Raw genomic sequence first — 22,502 nt, 5'->3', positions numbered from 1 at the left:
CAGGTCTGCCACTAACACCTCCTCCTAAGAAAAGAAGAAATGGCCCTCGGGGGCGCCTGGCTGGCTCGGCCGGAGGAGCGTGCGACTCTTGATCTCGGGGTTGGGAGTTCAAGGCCCTGCGCTGAGGGCAGAGATTTCAAAAAAAAAAAACAACCTAAAAACTTGGCTCTGATTCACGTGGCCGTAACGCGACCACCGAAGCGCTGACTCTGGCAGCTCACGGCGCCTTCCCAAGGTTCTGCCGCCGTCACCCCCAAGAGGACCCCATGCCCACCAGCGCCCCCCCCAGCCCCCAACCACAGTCCCGCTTCCGCACGAATCGGGCGGGTACGAAGCTGTCTGGGTCAGCCCCACTGGGGCGTCATTCCTTTCCGTCCACCGGCCCTCGAGGCGCACCCCCGCCCACCGCACCCCGGGAGGGCTGCCCAGAGGCAGCATGAGGGCCGTCTGCCCGGAGCGCCCCGCTCGTGCCCGTGGTGGTCCTGCCAGACGGCCCGGCGCCCACGGCCCTCCGCGGCCCCTCCGCCGGGCGAAGGCAGCGGCTTCCTCGCCCTCCCTCCGCCCTGCGGCCCCTGGGGCCCGATCCCCCTCGGAAGGGGCCATCCGACGACGCGTCTGGGAACCCCGGCACGGCCCTCGGGCTCGGAGGCCCTTCCTGCCGCGTGCGGGGGGCCTCCCCAGGCCCGGCACAGAGGCTCCCGGCGGCAACAACGGGACTAAGCCCTGGGAGCGGGCACGGAGGGGGTCCCCACGCTGCTTGGCAGGCGCATCCCGGACCGCTCGGCCCCCAGGGACCCCACGGCCAGGGTGTCGCGGCAGGGGGCCCCGCCCTCCGGAGGCCATCTGGCCCGGCCTCCCGCACCAGGGAAAGCCGGCAGCGACGGGGTTCCCGCTACACGTGAGGCCCGGCGACGAGGGAGGCAGTGCCCACACCCCGTCTCGGGCCGCTGATGAACCCCAGACCTGCTATGCGTTCTCGGGAGCTGAGGGCGGCCAGGCTCGCCGCCCCCCCCCCCGCCCCGTGCCCTCCGCCCTCCCCCCAGCAGACCCAGACCTCCTGTCGTTTCATCCGCCTGGTTTCAGAGGCCGTTAGGGATGAACTGTGTCCCCCACCCATGAAAAGACGTTGGGTCCTAACCGACACTGCAGACTGGCCCCCGTTTGGACGGATTAACGGGTTATGATGAGGTTGCCCTGGAGTCGGGGCGCCCTCGGGGTGAGGGGAGTCTGCAGAGACACAGGACGGCCACGTACAAGCCGAGGAGGGGGCTCGGGGGACCCCACACGCACCTCGACCCCGACCTCCAGGATGTGGGAACAGTGAATTTCTGTTGCAAAAGCTGAGCACCCCGGTGTTTCGTCACCTGGCCACCCGGAAGCCCAGCACGGGGCCCCTGCCGGCCACCCCGCCCGCTGAGGGCTCGGGGGGCTCCTCCAGGTTCCGCCGAGGCTGCTGCTGAGCCCACGTCACAGGAAGCCAGGGGCTGGCTGACAGCAGAGGGAAAACCGGAGGGGCCCTGGTGACTTTCTTCCCGCCGTGTGAGGACCGAATGCCAGGCCAGCGGGGCAGACACGGGAAGGGAACTGGGTCCCGCCCCCCTCTGAGTCACCGCCTGACACTAACACGGCCTGGTCCCCAGGCCTTCTGAGCACGGCTCCTCATGGGCCCCGGTGCCCCGGGCAGGGGGACACAGCCCCCCCCCCCCCAGGCCATCCTCACGAACGCGTGGGAGCCTCCCTGGCTCCGCAGTGTGCACATCTGAATCCCCACGGTTTACAAAGGGATTCCACCACACCTCCTACCGCTGCACGGCTGTCCACAGGGAGCTTGGTGGGTCGGCTGCCACACCTCCCTGGTCAGCTCTCCCCACGAGGGGCTGGGACCTCACCCCTGCAGATGTCTGCACCCTCTGGGCCTCTGGGGCTTGGCCTGGGCAGACCTGAACACCCACGGAAGTGTGGGGGCCGTGGCAGGCTCGGCTCCCACAAACCTCCACCTGGCGGAAGCTTCTGGAAGGCAGGCCTGCCCGGGTCAGCACGCTCACCACCCTGGGACGCCCAGCCACCTGATGGGTCCTGACCACACTGCCCCGGCAAGGGGCAGGGATGGTCTCTGTGAGCATGTCTGGCAAGGGCGTGGCCTGTGTTCCCAGTCTGTCCCTTGTCATACGCTCAGACAGAAGGGACACACGGGGACACATGCAAATAACCAGACCACAGGGCAGCCTGTGGCCGGGGCGATAAAATCACATCTCACAAATAGCTGTCCGGCCTCGCTGATTCATACTGGGACGTGAATGGCCTGGCGTGGCCTCAGGGTCCAGATTCCCCGGGAGCCCAGAAGCAGTGGGGTCTCAGGATGTGACACGGTGTCTGCATGGGGGTGGGTCCCTGGCAAGGCGTCCTGTCCGCAGAGACCCGCAGCCAACAGCATATCACCGGCCCGGGAGGTGGGTGGGCCAGGTCCCCACCTTCCTTTCCAAGAAAGGGGGCAGCTCACCCCCAGGCAAGTGGCCACGAGTCTCCCCACCTGCCCCCATGGGAACAGGGCTCCCAGCATAGAGACCAAGTGCTGGTTCCAGCTCGTCTGCTGGCATCTGTGTTACCCTGAGAAACTCACCCAACCCCCTCCGGGCCCCCAGGAACACCCTTGTCAAAAGAGGGCCATTCGTTCTGAGCTGTGGCTGCCACCGTGGAAGAGGAGAGGCGGTCGGCGGGGGGGCGGGTCCGGGCGACACCCCAGGGCCAGGCCACTGTGCTGGGAGCAGAGGGCCGAGGCGTCCCGTGCGGCGATGCCCAGGGAGGGAGGGAATGCAGGGAGGTGTAGCGACGCCGGGGGAGCGGATGACTGGCTTGGGTGGGGGGACGCGGGAGAGGGGGACACCCTGAGACAGGTGGCCGCACAGGTGCAAGCTTCTCAAGCATCCTCCTCAGACCTCCGGGGAGCGCTCGAGGGCCCCCAGCAAGGACACCCGCCGACCAGCCACCGCCCGGGCCCGCACCCGCCCCCCTCCGGTCTTCCAGCCCCAGACAAAACCGCTCGGCGACTTACTGACAGTCAGAGGACGTGGGCCGGTAGTAGAAGGGAGGCACTTTGGACTCATACGCGTCTCTCGCAGCGTCATTTCCATGGGAGGCCATGAACTGCGGAGAGAGGACAGGGTCAGTGCTCCCGGAGGCCGGGGCCGGGCCGGCTGACCCCCAGCCCGCTCCTGTCCCAGCGAAGGTGGTTCGCAGTGGCCGCAGGGACAGGACCTGCACTTCCGGGTAGAAGGGGTGCTGGGAGGGTGGCAGAGAGGCCGGGCGCTGCATACATCCCCCGGGACGGCAGCGCTGTGCCCTCCGCCCCAGGTGCCCCGTCCCTGCCTCACGCGAGGCCCGCCGTCCACTCATCTGACCCACACGGGCAGGCGGCCCTCGAGAACTGGACGCACAGTGAGGGCCCCAGAGATGGAGACTGGCCCGGGGCAGCAAAGTGCGTGTCCCCGAGGCGGACGGACAGCAGGAGTCAGGAGTGGGGAGCAGGGCACTTACACGGGCAGTGTGGGTGGGCAGTAGGTGCAAAGGCCCTGAGGAGGGTGCTCGGTGTGCTGGTGTTGGACGACATCCCAGGGCCGGTGTGGGGAGCAGGGAAAGGACCAGAGGGGCCTGACCTCACAGTGGCCTTGAGGACGAGGGGAGCAAAGGAAATCCCTTGTGTTCCAATCCTGCCTCCTTCCCGAAGCCTCCAGGGAAAGCCTTTCTTCTAACAGCATGGAGCTTTGGGGACCACCGGGTCGTGACCACGGACGACCCAAGGGGGTCAACTGGAAATACCACCAACAGTAGACACTTGAGCAAAAGGCTGGACCCAAATTAGAATTCTGAAATCAGAATTCTATGTATCTGAAACCTCAGCCAAGAAGCAGCCTCACAAGAAATGCTCAAAGTCTCCACAAGACAAAACTTACCACGCTCCTGAGGGAATGAGCACAAAACTCTGCACAGAGACCCGTGCCTGGAAGGGGGTGGGAAACATGCCGCCTCCTTATGTTAATCTATGCGCTTTTGGAAGTTGTCAAAAACAAAAAAAAACGGGAATAGCAGTTTTTAAAGCTGGCAATGGTTCTAAAGTTCATTTTAAAGTTAACAAGCAGGGTAGGGGCGCCTGGGTGGCTCAGTCGGTTAAGCGTCCAACTCAGCTCAGCTCATGATCTCACGGTTCGTGGATTCAACCCCCACGTCGGGCTCTGTGCCGACCGCTCGGAGCCTGGAGCCTGCTTCAGATTCCGTGTCTCCCTCTCTCTCTGCCCCTCCCCGGCTCATGCTCGCCCTCTCTCTCTCTCTCTCTCAAAACATAAACCTTAAAAAAATTTTTAAAAAATACAATTAACAAGAAAAAATATTCTAGAAAATTCTGTAAATGAAGACTCTCCTACCAGATATTAAAACCTGTAACTGACTAGAAAGCCTAATCAATGAAACCGATGAAAGTTCCAGAAATCGATCCGCTAGAATCTAACACTGATATTAAGTGGATTTAATAGGATTAACGCCCATCTCACATCAGCGAGGGGCGTCCACTGGCTGATCATCAGGGGGGGCAGGAAACGCGGAAACCATTGGAGAAAAAGTATGGCTGGACGCAGCCTTTCAGTGACATAAGTTCCAGCTGAATTGAAGCTGTGATTTCCAAAATTAAACAGTAAAAATAGTAGATAAGAACCACGGTCTAATTTTAAAAATCATGTAGGAAAACACAGGAGGAAATCTCCCATTAATGTCTCCCGTTAAGACGTGGTTTCCTAGATGTCTCACCACCAGAAGCACAAACAACCAGAGACAACAGTGGAACTTCAGAATTAAAAACTGTGCTCCAAAGGACGCCATCGAGAGAGTGCAAGCGTCGTGCCAAATGACAGCAGCCGGGCGAGAAGGGCACAGCGCGTGGCCGCGGGGCCGGTGGCACTGGGTCCTTGGACGTGACGGGAATACTTGGAAACAGACAACGTGACCGCGGCAGACGCCATCACACAGCTCCCTTTAAAATGGCTGGTTTAGGGGCGCCTGGGTGGCGCAGTCGGTTAAGCGTCCGACTTCAGCCAGGTCACGATCTCGCGGTCCGTGAGTTCGAGCCCCGCGTCAGGCTCTGGGCTGATGGCTCAGAGCCTGGAGCCTGTTTCCGATTCTGTGTCTCCCTACTCTCTCTGCCCCTCCCCCGGTCATGCTCTGTCTCTCTCTGTCCCAAAAATAAATAAACGTTGAAAAAAAAAAATTTAAAATGGCTGGTTTAGGGGCGCCTGGGTGGCGCAGTCGGTTAAGCGTCCGACTTCAGCCAGGTCACGATCTCGCGGTCTGTGAGTTCGAGCCCCGCATCAGGCTCTGGGCTGATGGCTCAGAGCCTGGAGCCTGTTTCCGATTCTGTGTCTCCTTCTCTCCTCTGCCCCTCCCCCGTTCATGCTCTGTCTCTCTCTGTCCCAAAAATAAATAAACGTTGAAAAAAAAAAAAATTAAAATGGCTGGTTTGGGGGCGCTGGGGCGGCTCAGTCACGTGTCAGACTCTTCATTTTGACTCAGGTCATGATCTCACAGTTCATGAGTTCGAGCCTCGCATCGGGCTCTGTGCTGACAGCGTGGAGTCTGCTGAGGATTCTCTCTCTCCCCTGCCCCTCCCCATTCGTGCTCGTGCTCTCTTTCTCTCTCTCAAAATAAATAAATAAACGTAAAAAAATTGGGGCGCCTGGGTGGCGCAGTCGGTTAAGCGTCAGACTTCAGCCAGGTCACGATCTCGCGGTCAGTGAGTTCGAGCCCCGCGTCGGGCTCTGTGCTGACGGCTCAGAGCCTGGAGCCTGTTTCTGATTCTGTGTCTCCCTCTCTCTCTGCCCCTCCCCCGTTCATGCTCTGTCTCTCGCTGTCCCAAAAATAAACGTTGAAAAAAAAAATTAAAAATAAAATAAAATAAAATAAAATGGTGGGTTTTCTGTTATGTGGTTTTCACCTCAGTAATAAGAAATATATATTATAGCTCTTTAAGAATATAAATTTCTTTTTTTTTTTAATGTTTATTCATTTTTGAGGGAGAAAGAGAGACAGTGTGAGAGGGGTAGAGTCAGAGAGAGGGAGACACAGAATCCGAAGCAGGCTCCAGGCCCTGAGCTGCACAGAGCCCGACGCGGGGCTCGAACCCGCGGACCGTGAGATCATGACCTGAGCCGAAGTCGGACGCTTAGCGAACTGAGCCAGCCAGACACCCAAAAAATTGGTAAAGGATTTGCGTGGACGTCTCTGTGGAGCACGTACGCAGACAAGCCGGCCGGCGTACGCGGAGATGCTGACCGCCTGGCGCCCACGAGGGCGTCTAGAATCAGAGGCAGGCGGTACGATGCGTTGGGGGCCCGGGGACCACCGTGCACTGCCAGGGGCCACGTGCACCTGTCCTGGACCCCCTGGGAGGCCCCCAGGTGTCAAACAGAGAGCCCCGTAAGGCACAGCGAGGCCAGGCCATTCCCGGAGGAAGGCGACCCCTGCCCCTGACTGTTCGCAGCAGCACTTCCTGTGGGAGCCGAGGGAGTCACGCAGCCCGAGAGTCACCGATGGACGGGCGAGTCGAATGTGGCCTGTCCACACAGCGGGAAGCAGTCCACGATAAAGGGGCTTGTGGCGCCGATGCCCACGGCCACGTGGCTGAACCCTGAACACACGGTGCTCCCCAGGGGAAGGAAGTCACAGAGGCCACGGGGCGGGGGGGGGGGGTGGCGGCCCACTGACATGACCCGCCCAGAAGACGTATCGGGACAGAAAAGCAGATGTTACCTCCAGTAGAGGCTGGGGTGGGGGTCGTGGAGGGAAGGGGGAGGGGCTGCTGAGGGGCACAGGGTTTATTTTGGGAAAATGTTCCAAAATCAGTCAGTGGGGCCGGTTACGCAGCCGGAAACGCGGTGAAATCGCGTCCGTTCACACCTCACAAGGGCGAGTGGCCTGGCGTGAGAGCTGCGTCTCAGTAACGCCCTTGTGAGTCAAAAGAAGCCTGGGGCAGAGCGGGCCCCTCTAGGTACCCAGAGACCCGAAAACCACAAAACGCTGATAATTGTGACTCCACCAAAGTAAAAAAGTTTCCACTGCACACAGCACGAGCAGAGTCGAAAGGCAGCGCGAACTGGAGGGCCAGGCGGTCTCGAAGGGTCAGACCCCCAAACGTGGAAGAACACGAGAAAACGAAACAGCTAACAAGGTGTCAGCCAGGGCGCCAACGGGAGGCCACGGATGAGACGCAGAGGACGCTAACCCGCGCCACAGACGCTCAGCGTCACTCATGATACAAAATGCCATAGGGGCGCCTGGGCGGCTGCGTCGGTTAAGCGGCCGACTTCGGCTCAGGTCGTGATCCCGCGGTCCGTGGGTTCGAGCCCCGCGTCGGGCTCTGTGCTGACGGCTCAGAGCCTGGAGTCTGTTTCGGATTCTGTGACTCCCTCTCTCTCTGACCCTCCCCCGTTTGTGCTGTGTCTCTCTCTGTCTCAAAAATAAATAAACGTTAAAAAAAAAAAAAAAAGGAAAACAAGGATCCCGCAGGGACACAGCAGAGGACGATCCCGGGGCCAGGGTGTGCGGGTGACGCGAAGTCTCCCGGAATCACAGGCACGTGACCTCCCACGTGCAGGAATTAAGGTTCCAGGACCCGCCACGGGTCCCGCGGTGGCCTGGCGGTCACAGGGGGTGGCACGTCTGTGCAGGGGCCTGGTTCCATGAACCACGATTCTCCACCGGAGGGGTGACTCCGCCCCGGCGGCAGGACGGGGGCCACGCTCGGTCACAACACTCCTTGTGGGCACGGGGCTCGGTACCAAACCACGGCGCCCCGGGTGCCCGTGGGCAGGTGGACGGGCAGACAGGACGAGGCCGGTCAACGCAGCGGACGTCGTCCCCCACAGAAAGGCCGAAGCCCTGACAGGCGCTACCAGGCGGGCGGAGCCGGCCACGTGGCACTCAGTGAAAGCGGCTGAGGCCAAGGCCACCTGCTGCCTGCGCCTTTCACGAAAGTGCCCACGACAGCCACGTGTGTGGAGACGCAGAGCCTACGGACACCGCTCGGCCTGGACCGGACGGCGAGGAGCACGGGTTCCCTTGTCGGGCGTGAGATGTCCTAAAAGTGACTTCGGCGACAGTGGCCTGACCGTGGACCGACCGGAAACGGCTGAGCTGTGTGCTTCGAAAGGGCGAACCGGGGGGCGGACAGCACAGGACACGAAGGCCTTGCTCACCCCATAAGCCCGTCCCCCTGCCCCGCCCACCCCTCCCTGCCCCCAGCGCCCTGGGCTCCCCGCACCACCGCCCTGCCCTCTGCCCTCTCCCCTCTTCTCCTCCCCCCTACCCCACACTCCTCAATCCCCCCACCCCCCACCACTCCCCCTTCACAGTGCCGGCCACAGCCAGGAGCTGGGAACACCGGGGGTGGCCACTTCGAGGTGTCTGTGACCCAGGGGGCCGGGCCGAGGGCCCCGTGGGGGGTGCGGCCGGACCGCAGGGGCTCCTCCGACCCCCCGCAGCCCCATCCCCTCGGGGCCGTACCTCCACTTGGGCCTCCTCCCAGGCATCCAGGCGGACTGACTTCACCTTGCTGACCTGGGGGATGTTCTGGTGGATTCCCGAGCAGCTCAGGCAGATGAACACCCCCAGGGTGTAGGAGGCCCAGTCGGGATCTGGAAGGCAAAGGCAAGACCCTCAGGGGCTGGAGCTCGGCCGGGCCTCTCTGTGGCCTCAGTGTCTCCACCTGTGCGATGGGAGACCGCGAGGAGATCCCCGGGGCGCACCGGCTCTGTGCCCCGCGGGGTCCCTGCCACCAGCCACAGGTGAGCGGCCCCACCCCCGAAGTCCCAGCTCCACAGACGCCCGAGCGGACGCGCCGCGGCCACGGAGACGTGCTCGACAGCGACACTCGATCGGCACCAAGTGCGCCGGGCGCGACGGGGACGCTGGCTTGGCCACGCGCCCACGCGCTCGGACGCACCCGACGCCTCGCTCGGTGCAACAGCCACGCGCGTATGAGGATGGCCCTTGACCCGGTCAGGGGCGCGGGTCCACTTTTCCGCAGGTTTGCCAGGTTCCGCGTTGAGCCACGGCAGGCGAGCGTGGCAGAACGTGACGCCTGTTCACTCGGGGCACCGACGGCGCCTCCAGGATTGTCCTTCCTGTTGCGCACACCCCAGCCTGGTAACGGCGCGCGGGCCGGGGCTGGAAGGACCGAGCCTCAGGGACCGGCGGCAGCCTCTGAGACACCTTCCACTTTTAAGTGAAGCTTCTGGATCAGCCGGTTCCAGTCAAGAGGCCAGGAGGGCCAGAGCCCCTCCACAGACACCACAGGCCCAGCCACAGGCCCACGGCTCCGTGCCAGGGGTGTGTTTGCAGGGGGCGTGCACGTGTGAGTGTGTGAGAGCTCACGGGTGCACACACATGTGAGTGGGCAGATGTGGGTGTGCACGCGTGTGCGAGTGGGCAGGTGCGGGGGCTGTGAAAGGGCACCTGGGGCCCTGGGGTCCCCCGTTCCCGCCCGGACTCTCGCTGCCCCCGGGGCAGCCGGCCCCGCCCCCTCCCGCCCGTCTGGGGAGACGAGGGCTGCCCTACGGCGAGACCCGAGAGGGACACAGGCGGCCGGGAGGCTGGGCAGTTGAGCACGGGGACAAGAAGCACCAGATCTGGCGGCCACGGGCCTCGCTACTTTCCAAACCCAACAGCCTAGCTCGCGGCACCCCCGTCCCCACGGCGCCCACGGGGTGCTGAGCCGAGGTCTAGCAGAGGAAGTGCGGGCCGGGGAGGCAGGCTGCTTCTAAGCGGCGCCCAGAATAGAGAAGTTTCAGGAGAACAGCCACGTCATCCCGAGGGCCCTGCGGCCCCCAGGCCGACCGTCTGAGGGGCGGGGCCTCCGAGCCCTCCCTCCTGGTCCCCCCACAGGTGCTTATGGGGTGGGGGTGGCTGGTGCAGGATGGGGGTCCCGGTGGGTCTGGGGCGGTGCGGGACGGGGAGGTGACCCCAGGCACAGACACAGGCTCCTGGCCGGCGCTCTGAGACCACCGGGAGCCCCAGCCCCCCCACCTCCCGTCTATCCCGGGGTCGCCGACCCAGAGGCTCCCGCGAAGGGTGCAGCCCAGGGAGCCCGAGGCCTCAGAGCCTCGGCTCTGGGAGCCTCGCCACCCCCGCCCCCCCCCAGAAGAGCTGTGAGCAGAGGCGCGGAGCAGACAGGCACACCCGTCCTCCCCACGTCCCCTCCATCCATTCCCCCCCCCCACCACCCCCGGGGCCCTTCTGCCGGCTCCGCCCACAGGCCGCCACCCCGGAAACCAGAACATCACCAGCTTTCTGCTTGGAACCCACAGGGGACTTTTCCCCACCTCTCCGGGCTCCTCCCCAGCCCGGCCCGCCCCATCCCTCCCACCCTCAGGGCAAATGTCACCCTCGCAGGCCCCCCGAACACCAGCTCGAGGGACCCCCCGCGTCCCCATCACAACGCCCTCTGGGTTCTTCCCGGCATCTGCCGGTCCCGACACTTAGTGCCTTCCCTGTTTCTCGTGTGCTGTCGGGGCCGCTGCGCGTGGACGGGTGCCACGAGCCCCCTCCCAGCAGCCCCCGCACCCACATTCGGTACCCAGATGCCTACGCTGCCCCACAGCACAGCCACGAGCTCCCTTCCGCTGCTCCAGGGTGACGGCTTGGGGGACGCCAGGGCACGGGCCACCACCCCTGCCGCCCCGAGCACTGACCTGGGACGAGGCTTGGCTGCGGCCAGAGGCCAGGCCTCCAACGTGCCGGGACCGGGGAGCAGCAGGCCGGGCACGTCGGGGGCCCCGGGAGTGGGCCGCGGGGAGCTCGGGTGGGGGGAAGGCCACGTGCCCCGGCTCTGCGCCTCCCCGGGGCCCGGGGGGCAGAAGGAAACCCCGGGCGGGGGTCGGAGAGCCACAGACCCACCTCCGGCCCAAGGGCTCTTGGCAGCACGCGGACAGAAGACCGCCACACGCGACCCAAGCCTTCACAGGAACGTGGGGACGCGGACAACACGCAGAGAAGGAGCGCAGGGTCCCCGGCTCCGCACGAACCCACCTCTACCTCTGCCCGCTATTCTCAGAAGACCCTCTCCCTGCATTCCGGTGTCATTCTCGAGAAACCGCCCGGCTGCGAGGGGCACATGGAAGTCCCCCCCGGTCTGCCCCCCGCCAGGCCCCCGCCCCACGCGCCCCTGTGCCGTGGGCACAGCCCACCCTTGGCGGCCCTCCTGGAGGCACCCACCCTCCCTGGGCCCCAGGAGCCGCTCCCTCTTTTTGAAAATGCTGCCCCACCAGGAAATGAGGAACTCGTCCGGCAGGAGAGAACGTGAGCAGGGAAGATCCACGCGGGCCGCGGACTCGGCCGCCAGCCGGGCTGGGTCCCCTGGCGTTGCTGCCCGGCCGGAGGGGCCCGCCCGCAGCGGAAAATCACACCGGGGCAGGGCGGCGGGCTTTCTCCCACAGCCAGACCCGGGAGCCACGGCTCCCTCCCGCATTCGCATTCGTACTCAGGAGAGACGTGGGCCCCCGCCCGCCTGAGCTGCCCCACTGGCCGCTCACCAGGGAGGACCCCGTGGCCCCGTCACACGCGCCGCAGAGCTGAGCAGACCCCCCGGAGCCAGATGGCCCGGGTCCCCCTCCCTTCCCACCCTTCTCAGCTGGGCGTCCCAAGGCAAGTCACTGACCTGCTCTGGGTCTGTTGCTGGCCTGCAAAATGGGCACGCAGAGCATTTAGGTGCAACAGCCGGGCGGAGAGTGCTCGGTTAAGGGCACTTGTCGTGCAGCGGCACATGCGTCCAGGCCACGCTGCCTGTCCCAGGGATTACTAACGGCTCCTCCGTTCACCCTCAGATATGTCCCGGTTCGGATGGTAATTTCCTCGGCCCCCGGGACGAGGGTCTGCGGCAGAAACCATTGGGGCTCGGCAGCATCTGTTTCTCCAGCTCCCCGGGGTCGGAGCTCACTTCCCAGTCTCCTGGAAGTTCGGCGTGGCTGGCGTTCTGGCCCGGGGAACGTGATCGGATGGACCCGTGTCCCTCTGGGCCTGGCCGACAGCCACCACCCACCCATGGTGCTCATGTCTCCATCCTTGGCTGGTGGCGGGGGGGGGGGGTGCTCTGAGAAGGGCGGAGGGTTGGAGGCCATAGCGGGAGGAGCCTGGGCCCCGGAGGCACTGTCTGCAGCAGAGAGACCCGGGAGAGCTGGGACCGGGCGCCCCTGCAAAGCTCTGTGTTACAGGCAAATGACAAATGACAAGTCTGGTCTCTGAGATGCGGGGTGTCTGTTACGGCCGCTGGCCTTCCTGACGAACTGTCTCCCCATTCATTGGGGCCCCCAGGACCCAGCACAGAACCTGGCCAAAACCAGGGCCCCAAGAGTTCATGATGAATGAGCCACCCAACAGCCCTACGCGCAGTCCCACTTCCAAGAGAGAGTCAAGGCCTCGTCCCCACCTCACCGGCCCACGTCCGCCGAGGATGCGCGGGCAGGCGGGGAGCGTGCAGAGCACAGGGGCTTCGCGGGGAAGAAGAGAGCTGCAGCGGGGCCCACGGCTTGCAGTGAAATGCTGTCCCGGAGAACGAGTGGCGAGGACCAGCGCAGGTCCCAGGAAGGGGAGAGTCCCAGCTCACCACTCGGCTCTGCCTTCCCCAGAGACCTTCACGGAGCTGCTCCGTCAACGGCTGCACACAGAGTACCCAGCAGGTACAGGGTCTCGGGTGAGCAGCACCCCTTCCGGGCCTCACCCTCCTCATCTGTAAGATGGGACAGTAACAGACACCTGCAAAACGGGCCCAACTGGGAGAATCACCGGGGTGCAGGAGAGACCCCCCACTTTTCACCACCCGGGGACATCTGCTCTGAGAGTGGACCTCTAGCCCGGGCCTCCCTCACGGCCTTCATCCACTTGTGTGTACATTCTGAGACTGGCTGAACAAAGACCACAGATGCCCCTGCCCGGCCATCCTTCTACGCAGTGTCCCGGCCTGGAACATCTGTTCGCAGAACACTTTGGCGGGGATTAGCAAGCTGCGGCCCTCGGGCCCAGTGTTTTGTAAATAAAGTTTTATTGCCACGCGGCCACGTCGATCATTTAGTCTATGGGTCCTTCTGCAATAACCCAGCAGAGTTGAGTGGTCGTGACAGAGAAGGTGTGGCCGGCAGAGCCCGAAAAACTTCCTATCTGGCCCTTTAAGAAAACATTTGCTGCCCGGCTCAGCAGAAGAATACCGACTCTCGGTCTCGGGGTCGTGAGTTCGAGCCCATGTTGGATGTACAGGTTAAGACACCAAAAGAAAAGAAAAAGAAAACGTTGGCCAAGCCCCGCATTAGAGGGAAAAGGGGTGAGACGCAGACGGGAGCCCAGGGAGGACCTGTGATCGGAGGGGTGCTTCCCGTCACTGCTAACAATCATCCGTGACAACAAGGCTTCTGGGTTTAAGGAGCGGCTACGGATGGGCCCGACATCTCACGACTGACGTGAGGACCCACTGGTACACAACCTAAGGCAGCCTGCAAGCCTGCCCGTCTGGCACGTGTCGGGGGACGCGCCCCGTGTGCACGCCCGCACACAGGAGGGCTCCGTCCAAGGGGGGCTCAAGGAAGTCTGACTCTGAGAAATGGAGACACTAAGCCTTTCGCAGAGGAACAAAGACAGAAACCGGGGCGCCTGGCTGGCTCGGTCAGCACAGCATCTGACTCTTGGCCTCAGGGTCATGAACTCGAGCCCTACGTTGGGTACAGAGATTAAAACCAAAAGACAAAATCAGGTACATCACGTGTGTCAGAGGCTATCGCTCGAGGAACAGGAGGTTTGTCGTACCTTTTGAGAAAAGCGTTGGTGACGAAACGCCGTTACGCACCCACCAGAAAAGCTACAATGTAGAAGACTGGACCCCCGCGTGACGAGGGTGCAGGGAGGCTGGTACCCTCAGACGCCACCCGCAGGACGGTAAGTGGCTTCAACTCACTTTGCAAAACGGTTTGGCTGCTGCTCACAGACGTGAACTTCTGTCTCCCGTGAAGCAGCATTCCTACTCCCAGGTGCTCACCAAGGCGAAAGGCAGACACGTCCACAGGAAGATGGTCACACCCAGTAACAGAGACAGGACACAGACCACGCCTCCAGGGATTCAAGCCAGGAACGAAGAGCCGCCTTCGCCTCTGGAAATCGGTCAACGTAATTCGCCATGTTCACAGGTTAAAAATTCACAGGACTGTCTCGTAGGTCCGGAAAAACCACGTGACAAAATGTAACATCCCGATCAAAATTCCCAGAAAACTAGGAACGGAGGGGACCTTTCCTAACTCGGTACACAAGCTTCTATGAAACACCTGCAGCTGACATCATACCTAACGGAAGAAGACTGAATGTTTCCCCCTAAAATCAGGACCACGACGGGAAGGTCTGTTCTAATCGCTTCTAATTAAAACCTGAACTGGAGATTCTAGTCAGTGCGATAAGGCAGTGACAAAAGAAAAGGCTTCCAGGTTGGAAAGAAAGAAACAAAACCTCTTTCACTCACACACAACGTGATTATCAATGTAGAAAATCTGACGGATTCCACAAAAACACTACTATAACTAGTAAAGTTGCAAGGCTGGGGCTCCTGGGGGGCTCCGTCGGTTACGCGTCCGACTTCAGCTCAGGTCATGATCTCACGGTTTGTGGGTTCAGGCCCCACATCAGGCTCTGTGCTGAGAGCTCAGAGTCTGGAGCTGCTTCAGATTCTGCGTCTCTCTCTCTCTCTGTCCCTCCCCTGCTCACACTGTCTCTCTCTCTCTAAAATAAATAAATGTTAAAAAATATATAAATAAAGCTGCAAGATATAAAACATACAAAAATCAATTATATTCGTATATATCAGCAATAAGCATTTGGAAACTGAACGCTTAAAAACACCACCTACGGGGCACCTGGCTGACTCAGTTGAAAGAGCATGTGACTTGACCTCAGGTCATGAGGTGGAGCCCCATGTTGGGTGCAGAGATTAAATAAACTGAAAAAAAATAAAATACCATTTACATTCTAGAGATTGTTGTACAACGTGAATGTGTTTTTAATTTTTTACCTTATTTTAAATGTTTATTTTTGAGAGAAAGAGAGAGATGTGAGTGGGAGGGGCAGGGAGAGGGAGACAGAGGGTCTGAAGCTGGCTCGAGTCCGAGCCGTCAGCACAGAGCCCAACGCGGGGCTCGAACTCACGACCCGTGAGATCGTGACCCGAGCCGAAGTCGGACGCTCAACCGACTGAGCCACCTGGGCGCCCCGACAATGTGAATATTTTAAATGCAAATGAACTATACTTAAAGAGGGTAGGGGCATCTGGGTGGCTCAGTCGGTTGAGCGCCTGACTTCGGCTCGGGTCGCGATCTCACGGTTTGTGAGTTCGAGCCCCGCGTTGGGCTCTGTGCTGACAGCTTGGAGCCTGGAGCCCTTGGATTCTATGTCTCCCTCTCTCTCTGCCCCCCTCCTCCCTGCTCGTGCTCTGTCTCTCAAAATGAATAAACGTTTAAAATAATTTTTAAAAAGATTAATTTAAAAAACAGTAAGTTTTATGTTTACGTGTTTTACTACAATGAAAAGTTAAAAACACTGTTACAGAAGCATTGAAAAAATCAAATACCTACAGGTAAAATGACAAACGATATGCAAACAGCACATTGGATACCACAAAGTGTTGCTGGGATAAATCACAGACCGCCTAAATACGAACGCAGAGATACAGTTTTCCTGGGTTGAAAGACTCAATATCGTGAAGATGAAAATTCTCTCTAAACTAACCTAGAGACTCAATGATCCCAATCAGAGTTCCAGCAGGATTTTAAAATATATATTCACAACCCGATTCTAAAATTCACGTGCAACTACAGGGGACGTAGACTAGCCAAAACAACCTGGAAAAGGGACAAACGCTACTTGGTTTCAGTGGAACAGAACAGAGACCCAGAAACAGTCCACACGCATTGTTGACAAAGGTGTGAAGGCAATTCAGGGGAGAAAGAAGAACTTTTCAGCACATAGCGTCGGAACAGTTGGAAAACATCTGCAAAAATGTTAAACCGCCATCCACACCCCCTGCCACGTACGAAAAGTCACTCGCGACGCACCGCGGTGCCAACGGTAAGACCCAGAGCCAAGGAACTTGCCAAAGAAAAGGACAGAGGCCTTTGGGCCTTGGGTTAGGCAAAGCCTTGTTAGCCACAGAAAACTGAAAAATTAAACAAGTAAGTTAAGCTTCATCAGAATTTTTGGAAAGATCTGCTCTTTGATTTTTTTTTTTTTTTAACGTTTATTTATTTTTGAGAGAGAGAAAGACAGAGCATGAACAGGGGAGGGTCAGAGAAGGGAGACACAGAATCTGAAACAGGCTCCAGGCTCTGAGCGGTCAGCACAGAGCCCGACGCGGGGCTCGAACCCACAGACCGCGAGATCACGACCTGAGCTGAAGTCGGACGCTTAACCAACCGAGCCACCCAGGTGCCCCAAGAAAGATCTGCTCTTTGAAAGACACCGGTTGAGGCCGGCCGCACCGGGGACATTTTGCAGATCGTGTATCTGACGAAGGACTTGCGTCCAAAGTACATAAAGAACTGTTCGAACTCAGAAGAAAAGAACTCCATCAGAGAGAGAGGCAGAGGGAATCGACCCAGCAGAGGCGACGTGCGGGCGGTACCTGGCACGGGTAGTGCCTGGCTGGCCATCCGGGAAGCGGACGGGCGCGGGAGCTCTGGGGCCAGGGCGGCCCGCCCTCCAGCCTCTCCTCCCAGCATCCCGGCACTCTCAGAGGGGGTGCGCTTTTTTGTGTGTAACTCACGCCTCGGTAAAGGTGAATTTAAGAAAGCGGAGGTGTGTCTAGACCCCAGCCCTACCCCAGACACCGGAGAAGCAGCGAAATCAGGGCCTCTCACCCCGGTGCGCCCTGCTCTGCGGGGCAGGCAGGGACCTGCTGGATGTGGGCCCATCCAGCGGCCTGACCTTGGAGCAGGAAGCAGGAACGTGCTGGCCATCTCGTCCACCTGGGGTAGGGGCACTAACGCCCATCACACTCGCTTGGGGCTAAAGATCACGTACGTTGTCCCACCTGGTCCCGTAGCTCTGCCCATCCTACCAGTAGTCCACTTCTATCTTCTACAGAACAAGGCATATAAAGCCCAGAGAGGGTCACACACTCGCCCGAGGTCACACAGCGGCAGAGCTGGACCAGGCTGGCACCTGTCTCCCAGAGCCCGCCCAGACCCTGTTCGGCACAGGCAGGTGCCAGGGGCGTGGGAAGCGGCACGGGCTGTGGGACCAGGCAGGGGAGAGGGAAAGAGGTCCTGGGGGCGGGGGTGGCAGGTCCAAGGGACACAGGGGGGTGGGCACAGTGGCCCCGCCTCTGGGCAGGGCTCCCAGCACCCGTGGAAACCCACTAGAGGACCGACTTCACATTCGGGTCCGACCCTTCCAGGGGCAGGAGGGGGAGGTGCGGGGACCCCGGGCCTCTCTGAACACCCTCACGTCACGATGGGCGCACGGGCTCGCGCCTCCCCGGGTCCTAAACCTCAGGCCCGGAGAAGCAAACGACCAGTGGCAGGCACAGGCTGGCACAGCTGGGATCCCACCCAGCGAGGCCCGCCCGTCCGCCATCCCTGGAGTTACGGACTGCCCCCCACCCCTCCCTCCCCTCCTTGCGGTTGTGGAAGAGTCCTCCGCGTACGCCTTCGCCTCGCAAACCCGTGACAGACGGGACAGAGGCTCCCCGCCTGGGAGCCCTCACCGCACCCCACAGATGAGCTCCGCGTTGAACCAAGGCCAAGGCCGCCAGGAAAGCCGGCAGGAGGCGGGACTGGGCTGGACCGCTGGGGAGAAGGCCGCAGGGTCTGGAGCGGGCTTGATCCAGCAAGAGGGGTACTTTGACCCAAGATGCAGAGTGCGGTCCCCCTCCAAGCCTCAGGCTAATGATTCCACAGCACTGTGTGGGGGTGCCGTCTGCCTAGCAAAGATCCCGCCCGAATGTCCCCTCCGTGGTCACGCAGGACGGTGGCTGAGTGCCACTCGGAGGCCGGCCACCCGCCTCTGTGAGGCCTGCGCACAGTAGGCTCACAGCAGCCCCAGCGCGCACCACCAGGGTTGAGAGCCTGTAATCCCAAGATGAGGCGTGGGGCACCTGCCTCCCCCTGGGGCCAGCCGGGACATGGTCCTGCTGTCCTCGGACTCAGTGACCCCAGAGGGCCCTGTCCAAGCAACACACACCTGAAACGTCACCCCTGGGCCTGGCGCCTGGGAAGGCAAGAGCCCTTACTTTAGGGGCCCTCGGTGGCCCAGTCGGTTAAGCGTCCGACTTCGGCCCAGGTCACGATCTCATGGTTCGCGGGTTTGAGCCCCACGTTGGCTCTGTGCGGACAGCTCAGAGCCTGAAGCCTGCTGCCGATTCTGTGCCTCCCTCTCTCTCTGCCCCCGCCCTGTCATGCTCTGTGTCTCTCTCAAAATAAATAAACATTAAAGAAAATTAAAACAAAAAGACCCTGAACTCAAAAAGTTAAAACAAACAAAAGCCCTTATTTTAAAGAAGGATCCTGACTCTGGAAGGAGCGTTCTGGAAGTGATTCTGAGCAGCCCGTAAGACTCCTGGCTCCAGCAGAGGACCCTCCCCCCTCCCACCGCCGCGTGCCCCTAAAACCACCACAACAGAGGGCAGAGGGCCAGTGCCCAACAGACTGGCCCTCTGCTGGTGCCCACGTCTTACCAGGACCAGCACCCCCCCCAGGAGTCAGTATGACTACTCCTCGCCAAGTGCTCCTGCTTCTCCTGGAGACTCCCTGGGCTCCCGGCCCCTCCCCCCTCCCTGAGAAAGCCCCTGGGCAGACTCCAGGAGTCACCCTCACCTCCAGAGTGGGGCCTCCAGAGTGGGGCCTGTGTGCGCGCGCACGGAGGACAGGGGCAGCTGGACGAAGGCTGGCGGGAGGTCCCCAAGGGAAGAAGGATGGGCTGATGCTTTAGTTCTCCAAGTGCCAGGCTGGGTCTGTGGGCTTCCTTCTCAGCCGTTGGAGCACAGTCAGATCTGCCCATCTGAGCACACGTCCCCCCCCGGTCAGGTCTGCCCACCGGTGCACACGCACGCCTCCCCCCCCCCCCCCCCGCCAATAGAGAGCCAGGCACCAGGGTAGGATTCCACATTCACGCTCCTAAGCTCAGAGCCCCTCCGGGGGGGGGGCAGGGGTATCCCAGCAGCAGAACCCCCTGACCCCAGGCAGGAGGGCCCCACACCCATTCCCAGGCGCTGCTTTGGCTGCACCCGCTTCCCAGAACCAGACACACAGCTGCCCGGAGCCTGCCCTGCTCCTCTCTTCGGGCACCAGGGATCAGGACTTCCTTGCCCAGGGGTCTGGAGTGAGCCTCCAGCACCTGTGGGGACAGAGGGGGACACGGGGGTGGGCAGAGGGGGCACAGGGGGCTAGAGGGGGACACGGGGGCAGAGGAGGCTAAGGGGAGGCAGGGAGGAACAGAAGGCGGCAGAGGGGGGCATAAGGGGCAAGGGGGACAGAGGGGGCAGTGGGGACAGAGCAGGGGTGGGGGGTAGAAGGGGTAGGGGGGCAGGGGGGGCAGAGGGGGGCCAGAGGGCAGAGGTGGGCAGAGGGGAGGCAGGGGGGCAGAGGGGGCCAGAGGGCAGAGGTGGGCAGAGGGGAGGCGGGGGAGAGGGGCGCAGAGGGGCGATGGGCCTGAGCCTGCAGTTCTACCCCTGTCCCCAAACCCACGACATCGGGCTGCCGGCACATCAGGCCAGGGCCTCGCCCTCTGGGGTGACATTGCCCATCGACCCCAGGCTGCCAGCTTCTTCCCGACTCCCCCAGCGACCCCCTCCCCCCGCTCCGCCCCTCCCGTGCCTTCCCGGGATGTCACTCTCTACTGCCCTCCACCTACCCTCTGCTCTGCATATTCTCCCAGGGCTTGGAGGTGACTCAGCCCCTCACCATTTCCTGGAGCAGAAGGGAGGCACCTGGGCAGGTGGGACACATCCTGGGGCTGAGCCGGCCTGAGCCGGTATCGTCTGGAACCGTGGTCTGGCACAGCCCGGTGGCCGGGGCCCCAGAGAACGTCGCCCCTCCCACGCCGAGGCCCAGGAGTGAGGGGGGCTGAGGTCCAGACACACAGTGGGCCCGGGGAGGGGGGAGGGCACAGGCGGCCCCTCCCCCACAGCCGCCCTGCTGTTTGTTTATCCCGTGCCCCCCCCCGCCCCCGCAGAAGCCAAGCCCCGGGGGGGGGGGGCACTTTTGCCGCCACCAAGGAGGGGCCATCCACACAGTGGCGCTTAGCGGCCTGTGGCACCTGGAGGAGGGAGGCTCCCACGTTGCCCTTGCTCCCCCCCTGCAGACGACCCGGCCTCCCCTCCCGACCCTCCCCTCCGGCCCACCTGGCCCAGGGGCCTCCTCCGGCACGTTCCCTTCCCCCTCCTGGCCCCACGGTACCTTCCGGCCTCCACCCCGCGTTCACCGAAGCCGAAGCCCCGTCGCGGACACCGCTGGCCTCCAAGGTGCCGACCCGAGCCCTTCAGGGGCGGGGCAGCGCGCGGCCGGCCTGCGCACCCCGGTGGTCTTCCCGCCCACCGCCAGCTCCCCGGCTCTCCGTGGCGTCCCGTCTGGTCCCCCGGCTGTAAACACCCAACCGTGGAGCTGAACGCAGGCCGCACGGCCCTGGAAATACGACAGACGCCACAGAAACTGTTGGCTTTCACTGGTCGATTCCGTTTGTGTGACTTTCCCCTCGGCGAAGAAAAACACGAAACGGAAAAAGGTGCACACCGTCGGCTATTTTCTACCTGGGTTCTACCTCCGGCCGCTTCTCCAGAACGCTCCTCAGCCCCAAGCTCGTGCCCCCCCCCCCCCCCCCCCCGGTCTGTGGCGACCTCTCAACCCCAACGCCAGCTCCTGGTCTCCACCCCACTCCCTTCAGCCTCGGCCAAAACTGGAGTGGCCTCGCCTCTCCCTGTCTGGCACCCCAGGTCGCAGCACACGCTGTTCCCCGAACTTCAGAACATGCGCAGAATCTGACCGCTTCCCGCGGCGACCTCTTGTCCGAACGACTCCAAAGTCCCCCCACGGTCTCCCGGCGTCCACCCCACCTCTGTCGGCCGGGGACTCTCCCCGAGAGCCGCAACAAGGCCCCGCGTGCACCGTGTCACCGGTGAGCCCGTCCCCCACCCTTGGCTCTGGACACACCGGCCCCCCTGCTTCCCCTTTCGGCCGGGGCCACCCGCCTTCCGGGGGAGCCTCCCCTCCTCTGTGGAATTCCGGAAACTCCGGCACCGGCGCCCCTTTTTCTTACCCACCGTTCCCACGTCCCGTCCTGGTGGCACCCTCACGACACCCTCGCCGTACCCCAGGACCACACCCTGACCTTGGTCACTGCCAGTAACCCCACGCTGGCCACCTCAGCACCTGCGCTCCCCGCGGCCTGCCCCGACGCCAGGGGCCGCCGGTCCATTCGCTGCCCCTCTCCTCACAGCCCCGCGGCCTGTGCCCCTCACGTCCATCGTGTAGAGCCCATCCCTCCACCAAAGCCTGTGCCCGAAGAGCTGAATGTTCTAGACCAGGGGAGGCCTGGATGGAAAACTGCGGTCAGTGGTCAATGTCAGCTCTTAGCACAGGAGCAGCGACGCCTGTGGATCCCTGGCCCCGGGCAGGCGGCGGCCCAGCACACAGGTGGGCATCAGGGACCCCGTCCTCCACATATCGTCCCCGAGCTCTTTCCACGGACGGCTGCCTCCAACCAGGAGGTGGGCGGCCGCCCCCCGCTCAAGTGACCTCCAAGGGCATAAAGGCCCAGCACCCCCTCTGCCCCCTTGGACGGCAGACATTAAAGACCGGGATATTCAAAACCCCTGCAGAGACAGGAACGATTTTAAAGTGACCACAAATCGCCAGAGAAAAACTAAGACCCAGGAAGGTATTAAGTTTACCCTCAGGCCGATCCTTGGCGGACATCTTCCAACAGTAAATAAACAGAGAGATGACACAGAGATAATAGATAAATAAACAAAAACAATGACGAAAGCCTGGGACGAGGGGAGAGCCTGATCTCCAAGCTCCCACCTTATCGGAAAACAGTCACGGGGCAGAGACACAGACACGCAAGGCCCATTGGAAGGAAAAGATGAACACGATGTGTCCCCGACAAAGATTCCGTAGCAGATAAATTACACAGACGCAAAAACCAGTTTTTTTTTTTTTCAACATTTTTATTTATTTTTGGGACAGAGAGAGACAGAGCATGAACGGGGGAGGGGCAGAGAGAGAGGGAGACACAGAATCGGAAACAGGCTCCAGGCTCTGAGCCATCAGCCCAGAGCCCGACGGGGCTCGAACTCCCGGACCGCGAGATCGTGACCTGGCTGAAGTCGGACGCTTAACCGACTGCGCCACCCAGGCGCCCCGCAAAAACCAGTTTTAAATGTGCTCGAGGAGCTAACGGAAAAGTGTGGAGAAAGCCAAGAAAACGATGTACAAACGAACGGG

At 61.7% G+C, this 22,502-nt stretch overlaps 1 protein-coding gene across 1 annotated transcript in view; it reads right to left on the bottom strand.

Annotated features, from left to right (window-relative positions):
* ADAP1 (ArfGAP with dual PH domains 1) overlaps positions 1-22,502 on the bottom strand; it is a 51,483-nt gene that overhangs the window by 15,396 nt on the left and 13,585 nt on the right. Inside the window, 2 exon segments of the mRNA XM_030301580.1 lie at positions 3,053-3,144; positions 8,545-8,675. Coding sequence (XP_030157440.1) covers positions 3,053-3,141 — 89 coding nt within the window. The 5' untranslated portion in view covers positions 3,142-3,144; positions 8,545-8,675.

This window comes from Lynx canadensis, chromosome E3 (genome assembly GCF_007474595.2).
Source record: "Lynx canadensis isolate LIC74 chromosome E3, mLynCan4.pri.v2, whole genome shotgun sequence".
NCBI lineage: Eukaryota > Metazoa > Chordata > Mammalia > Carnivora > Felidae > Lynx > Lynx canadensis.
Note: the sequence above shows the minus strand (reverse complement) of the source record. Positions and strands in the feature narration are given on the sequence as shown.